The following is a 7,410-nucleotide window of genomic DNA, read 5'->3' as shown; positions in this document are numbered from 1 at the left end:
AGCTTCTCCCCAAACATGTAGTTTACTTTAATTGTACACAATACTTCCAAAACAGGCCAGTGCTTGCCTGAATGAGACATCATGTTTGACAAATACATCACTGCCATTATCTGGTAAACCAAACTAAAGACAAGTATTTTCAAAAAAAAGTAAATCATTCTTATTCAAGAAACCATCAGTTATGTTGTAGAAAACAAAATTTTCAAGAGAGCTAAAGAAAGGATCTTTATTACATAAAAAACATTTTGTCTTTCAAATCAAAAACCCAACTTCAGTACACAATATCTAAAGTCTTCTCTTCTGCGTGCTTATATACAACACTGAAAGAAAAAGAAAAAAAGTGAAACAAGATTCTCTAATTTAAAATTAAGATGCTAAACAGCATTTAGTGTGTATTAACTACTGGGAATACACAGAAATGAGAACTGTGGTTAATGAAAGGGCCAGAGAAAACACATCAACTCTTCAAAAGGAAAAAATCATGCTTACTGGATGTAATATACCATTTCATAAACTACTTTGTTGTTGGATGAGTGGATTTGCACTTCCAGCTAATGTATCCAAAAATGAATGCAAAAGTAATGTTTAGTTTCACTCATTTTTCTAGAGGATGGTTTTTAAATAATGATTATTTTCTCAAGAGACAGATTAGTTAAAGCTGCCAGAATAGCATTATATTTATCAGTCTCAAAATATCCCTGTCTCAGTGTCTAAATCATTAAGATTTGCATCATTGGATATTTTGCCAAAAGGTATTTCTCTTATAATCTCTTAATAGGACATCAGGGTAGTAACTTGCTTCAGAAGGGTATGTACCTGATATACAAGGGAACTTTTACTTACTGTTAAGAATATTTCAAATATTATTTAAAATTGCAAAGCAAATGCACAATTACAGGAAAAGTTTCTAAATGCAGCACAGCTGATAATCTGTCCCTTCCATCAACATCCATCTACTTTACCCAGTGACACAATTGAACTGTTAAGCCATGTTTCAGTAAAACAAAGAACAAGCAAGTTCCCCAAATGGTCAGTCTATAATGAACCCTGTTGTGTGGCAAGGGAAAATATTCAATGAGATCAGGTAAAGTCAAATTTCTACCTGTGTGCATATACTTGCACAGCAAAGCTTACAACTATTCCCACAGCAAGTCTACCAAAGGTAGAGCACTGCCACTTTGAAAACAACTTTTCTTCCAGAAATATGATACAGAATGAGAAGAAAACAAAACAGGCAATAAGAAAAAACTAACATGAAAAAAGACATGAACAACATGAGAAAGTGTGGAATCAGGCAGACTGAAGTTACAGGCAGAGATTTTATTTCAAAAGTTCTTAAGAAACAACACTAAAGCAATTTTATTCTCCAATATAATGGATTTTAAATTTTCAGATCTTATTATGAAAGAAAAATTAAAAATCAATTTACCATTGTTGCCTCGAATAAATGCATCTCCATATTTGTTCTTAAGTTGACCATTTACATATTCTTCTGTCTGTTCCAATGCTATGTTCATATACCCATCCAAACAAGCTAAAACACCTAGCAAACATCAGACAGATGCAATGAAAATATATTCCAACCCAGTCCTAGAATGCTCAATACAAATGGTTACAATGTCTAATTATACAACCTGCTAACAGTCAGCATACTTTAGGAACCCATGAGATGGAACTGACATAGATGGCAACATCATAAAACACACAAAAGGATTAGTCCTTTACAAGTCATTCACTAAAACTATTAAAATTGAACTAACACAACTTCAAATGGAAGTTTATTGTTTCACCTGTTTGGGCAGATGCACAATTCATCCCAAGCACCATGTTCTATATCTTCATTGAAAAAAATAATGATAAAAAACCCAACTCTATCCATAGAACAGTACAGCACAATACAGGCCCTTCAGCCCACAATGTTGTGCCGACCTTTAAACCTCACCTAAGACTATCTAGCCCCTTCCTCCCACATATCCCCCTATTTTAAATTCCTCCATGTGCTTATCTAACAATCTCTTGAATTTGACCAATGTACCTGCCTCCACCACTGCCCCAGGCAGCACATTCCATGCCCCAACCACTCTCTGGGTAAAAAAAAACCTCCCTCTGATATCTCCCTTGAACTTTCCACCCATTACTTTCATCCATCCCATTAAAGATAACGATACAACATCAAATATGTGGAAAGCCTTTATCAATGTAGGAAAGGGAGCAACTTATCGACAATTGAATCTAAAATTGAAACACTGAGGATTTAAATTCATTTCATAATATGGAAACCAGTTTTTCTAATTTCCTTACATACAAGTACAGCATGCAAATACAAATGTTCCAAGCAGAAGGAACTCCCTACTAATAAAATTAGGGCTGTTTATTCTCTTAAAAGGTATTCCATTAAAGCTGATCTTTTCCTGCTTGCTCTTTTTAAATCAGAGTAGGACAAAAGACACATCAAAATACCACAGCACCTTCTCAAAGCAAAGGCCTTATCCCCACTATCCTGGTCTACAGTTATCAATCTGCATCACCATAAATGTTTGCTTGGGCTTGCTGCTATCAAATCACCAGCTGCATTTCCCATCTTACAACTCTGACTACAATCACGAATACTGCATTTTAAAGCACTTTGGCTTATCTCAGGATATGACAGGTGCAATAGACATGCAAGTCTGTCATTCGTTGAAGTACCTCGGTAATCCACACCCGAGTTCAGCTTGACCACCACTGGTCTTCCTATGATCTGTTTTAGAAAATCACTGGGCGTTTGCTTTCTTAGGCTCATTGTGTGTCTTTTGATCTAAGTACCTGCAAGAGAAAAAAAACATGCCCAATAATATCATTACCATAAGTAATTCAAACAGGATATTTTACAGAAGTGATAAAATGTTTCTGGAATTTACAAATCTTGCTGAAAAGCAGGAAACAGAAATGTGGAGGGGTGGGTGGGTGGGTTAGGAAAGACTGAGAACATTTTAAACTTCATCTGAAGTTCAGCAGCTTAAAATACAGAGGAAACATGTACCTTAAGGGGAAAAAAAAAATCAAATTTTGAGAGTTTTAAGCACCTACCTTCAGCTCAATAGTAAAACTCAACTCTGGAGTGCATTCTATCCAACACCCGAAACTGGAGAAAATGATTTGCCATTGTTTAGATGAGGCAGTAAACTAGACCTCCATCTGCCAGAGGCAAAATATCCAGTGGTATTACTTGAAGAGCAAGGAATTAATTTTGTTTATTTATACACAGGATGTGGGCATTAATGACAAGACCTGCACTTGGCAACCATCCCAAATGGTCAGGGTGACAGTGAGCACCTTCAACTTTTGCAGTCTGCACTGTTACGCAACAAGCTGCAGGATTTTAACCCCAGCAACGATGAGGAAACTTCAATACGTTTCATAAGAACATAAGAACCAGGAGCAGGAGTAGGCCATCTGGCCTGTCGAGCCTTCTCCACCATTCAATAAGATCATGGCTGATCTGGCCGTGGACTCAGCTCTACTTACCTGCCTTTTCCCTATTACCCTTAATTCCCCGACTATGCAAAAATCCATCTGTGTCTAAAATCTATTTAATGAAGTAGCCTCCACTGCTTCCCTGGGCAGAGAATTCCACAGATTTACTACTCTCTGGGAAAAGCAGTTCCTCCTCATCTCCCTCCTAAATCTACTCCCCCAAATCTTAAGGCTATGTCCCCTAGTTCTAGTCTCACCTACCAGTGGAAACAACTTTCCTGCCCCTATCTTATCTATCGCTTTCATAATTTTTCTATATTTCTATATCTTTCCAAGTAGCCTGGAGAGGAAATTGGAGGCATGGAACGCTGTGGCTTTTCCCCTTGTCCCAAAGTGAAAGAGGTTGAAGATTTGTGAGGTGTCGTCAAATCCTTGGAGTGTGGCTGCGGTGCATCTTATAGATGGTTCACACTGTAAACGAGGCACATTAGTGGCAGCCAGAATGAGCCCTGCTGGAATGAAAGCTTAGGCTGGCAAACAGGATGCCAGTGAATGTGACTGCTATGTCCTCCATAATGTTGAACTACTGCTAGAACTGCAGTCACCCAAACAAACCAAGAGGATTCCATCAAATCCCCAACTCCTGCCTCATACAAGGTAGAGAAGTTTTGAGTTGTCAGGAAGTAAGTTACTCAGAGAATATTCGACCTGACCTCTCTTGTGACCACAGTATCTATGTGGCTAGTCTAATGTTTCTGATCAAGGATGACCTCAGGATGTTAATGACAGATTACTAGACAACACTTACTCCTTTAATGAGAAAGGGAGGTGGTTAGACTTGGAGATGGTCATTGCCCGGCACCTGTATGATAAAAATCCTATTTGTCATTTTTCAGCCCAAGCCTCAATGTTGTTCAGACCTTACAGCATGTAAATGCAGACTGATTCATTTCCTGAGAAGTTCTGAATTGAATGGAACTTTCTGCAGCTATCAATAATTATCCCCACCTGAGAGGAGTAGCTGAAGAGAATCAAACCTAGGAAATTGACCAAAGTAGCTCCTGAAGCGTAATTCTGAGCTGGTGGTGGATATGACTTGTATCCGACAACTACAATCATCTCATTTTATATGGATGATTCCAAAACGTTTCCCCTCAACTCCCACTGACTTTAATTTTTCTAGGGTTCTTTGATCACTTGGTCTATCAAATGGTCCCTTGGTGTCAAGAATAATCACTTGCATCTCACGAATGAATGTTTGGGCCAAGGTTAGAATTAGGTTTTCTGCTCTGCTGGAATTCAAACAAGTGTCAGTGAGCAGATTATTGGTGAGATGTCGTCTATCCAACAGCACCAATGACATTGTCTGTAAACGAGGGTGACTTGATCGGACAGTAACTGGAAATTGGATTTCTCTTGTTTTGTGGTCATGGATATCCAGCAGTGCTGTGTTGCTACTCATTAAACCAGTGCTGGTCCACTGGCTTAATGGTAATGGTACAGTGAAGGATGTCAGCTCATGAGGCTATAGGACTGGTGAAAAAGACTTCGCTGTATCATGGATGTGCACTTTTGAGCTCTGGAGACTGTTGTGAATCAGTAAAATTTATGACAGTAGTTGTGCTTTAAAACACAAGGAGGTTGTTGTCAGTGTGAAGATAGGCTTCATCTCCGAAAGGACCATTCCTAAAAATACCATCAAGGAGAGGTGTGAAAAGTAATATTGGCAAGAACATAACATTAGGTGTTGGTTCTCCCATTACCTCCAAGAAGTCCAATCGGACAGCCATGTCCTTCAAGACTTGCCCAGCTGTCAGTAGTGGTGCTACCAAATCATTCTTGTTGCACACTGAGGTACCCCACCTGAAGTACACTGTGTCCTCTTGTTGCCCTAAGAATTTCTTCCAAGTGGTATTCAACCTGGGGACATCTTTTGATTCATCAGCTGTAGAGGTTTGGCAGCCGCTATCAGCAGGTTTCTCGATTCCCTAGCCAATGCTCATCCTTCAATAAAAAGCCACTAAAGTTGATCATATGGTTATTGATTTCACAGACATTCAAGGAAAAGGAAGGTGAAAGGACAGGTGTTCCATCTCCTGTATTTGCATTGGAAGGAGCTGTGAAAAGGGGAATGAGTGTCGGCAAGGATGGAACAGGATTCCTTTGGAATGCTGAAGGAGTAGGGAAGGGGAAGTGGTGTTGTCACATTTAAGGTAGTGCTTATTACAGAGATGATTGGACATAGAGGCTGGTAGGGTGGAAAGGACAAGGAAGAGGCAAGATAACTAGGTTGAAGGGAGGTCAGAGTTAAGTAAAAAGGAAGATATCTCAAAAGTTCTGGTAAGGAAGGAGTTGTCATTATAAAAGATGCAGCAAAGTCAGAGAAACCAGGTAAATGGTGTTCTTACAGGAAGCAGGATGGGATGAGGTTTAGTCAAGATAGCCATGAGATTCTGTACACTTGTAGTGAATACTGGTCACTAACCTTCCCCCTGAAATGGAGGCAGAGGTTGCGAAATGTAAGGGAAGAATTGGAGATGGACCATGAGAGAGCAGGGTGGCAATTAGTGAAGATATTTGCATTACATATGAGAGAAGGAAGCAGCACCAAAACACAGTCAATATACCAGGAAGTTGAGAGGGCCCTACACTCTCAAATAGGAATGAAACAAAGAATATTTCTCAGGTTCCACAAACAGGCAGGCGTAATTCAGACACACACATTTTCCCATAGCTACCCTATTTATTTGGAGAAAGGGGAAGTTGCTCAGTGTGAGAACAACTTAAACCAAGCAGAATGGTGAAACTAAAATATATTAAAGTGCCAGAGGGGTGCCATCAAAGGTATCACAGATGCAAGCAGGAAGAGACTGGGCAAAGATAAACAGAGCAGAGTCAGGGTAAAAAGGAGTCTAAGTTCAGTGGGACAAGATCAGGCTGAAACAATGGGTGTATTATGTTTATGGATCACGAGGAGGAGGTGGACATGGATTTGAGGCGAGAAGCCGTTAGATCTCCAAAGAGCAAATTAGGTGAATGACAATAGTCCAATGTCACGTTAAAGAGTTGTTTCACTTTTGAAGAAAACCAGAACGGAGGGACTATTAAGACAATCATTAGTAAATGTCGTTAAGTTTCTTTATCTAAAGGATAGTTAGAATGTGCCGCCTTCGGCCACATGCAGTAATTTAGGCGAACAGTGGATAAACATTGAAGGGGAGGCTAACTCAACATGCGATGGAAAGCAAGCTAAGGAGATATCAATTACGTGAGCTGTGGACAATGAACATTCATAATAAACCGGGTGGATAAAATGGCTGAGAGTCGATATCAATGCAGAACCTTTTACACGATTATAGGTTACCTGCCTAACACAAGCAGACATAACTCGAGAACTCTTAACCTTTCTTGTTCTGACGAAGGCCCCAGTAAAAACTCAGATACAACCTTCACACAGCGTAAACCCCACGCACCATGGAGAGCGGGTGTCGGAACCCGTCGTCGCCGCCGCCCGGAGAGAATAGACGGAACGGAGCCCGCGCGCGCTCACCTACAATGCACCAATGATTCGATTGGAACGTAGCCCGGACGGTTCCAAACCCCCGGCACCCCGGATCCGCCGAGCGATTCGAACCCGGCCCCGACCGTTCCAAACCCAACCCCCAACCTCCATCCAATCGCGTGCCTGAACACCCACGTGCCGCCAGTACAGAAGCCTCGCTGGGACACAATTAGAGGAAAGTCAATCCAAATGTTTTATGTTTGGGATATTCCTTAAAAATACCGATTTATTTCTCTTGGTAAGACTACATCGTATAAACAAATAAAACTCTGGAAAAGTTGCAGTTGATTTTTTTTACTCGTTTGTTTCCTGCAAAGTGGTTTAACGCAGTAAAACAAGATAATTTGGGAATGATGTAGCATCCAATTTTCAAGCAGGCAGCTCGGTGTCAA

General features: G+C 40.2%; 1 protein-coding gene across 5 annotated transcripts; it reads right to left on the bottom strand.

The window, feature by feature from the left end:
- Positions 1 to 212: 212 nt before the first annotated feature.
- Positions 213 to 7,144, bottom strand: lsm6 (LSM6 homolog, U6 small nuclear RNA and mRNA degradation associated). 5 transcript variants are annotated; one of them, XM_052045397.1, is made up of 4 exons: positions 7,007 to 7,144; positions 2,689 to 2,805; positions 1,430 to 1,543; positions 213 to 320 (listed from the first exon to the last, which is right to left on the bottom strand). In XM_052045397.1, the coding sequence occupies exons 2-4, from the start codon at positions 2,780 to 2,782 to the stop codon at positions 286 to 288; spliced, it is 243 nt and encodes an 80-aa protein (XP_051901357.1). In that variant the 5' UTR covers positions 2,783 to 2,805; positions 7,007 to 7,144; the 3' UTR covers positions 213 to 285. The 5 variants fall into 5 exon arrangements, with proteins under 5 accessions (XP_051901357.1, XP_051901371.1, XP_051901365.1 ...); XM_052045411.1 differs by having other exon boundaries at positions 7,011 to 7,111; XM_052045405.1 differs by having other exon boundaries at positions 6,930 to 7,077.
- Between the last annotated feature and the right edge of the window lie 266 nt (positions 7,145 to 7,410).

Source organism: Pristis pectinata, chromosome 2 (assembly GCF_009764475.1).
Source record: "Pristis pectinata isolate sPriPec2 chromosome 2, sPriPec2.1.pri, whole genome shotgun sequence".
In the NCBI taxonomy this organism is placed as follows: domain Eukaryota; kingdom Metazoa; phylum Chordata; class Chondrichthyes; order Rhinopristiformes; family Pristidae; genus Pristis; species Pristis pectinata.
Note: the sequence above shows the minus strand (reverse complement) of the source record. Positions and strands in the feature narration are given on the sequence as shown.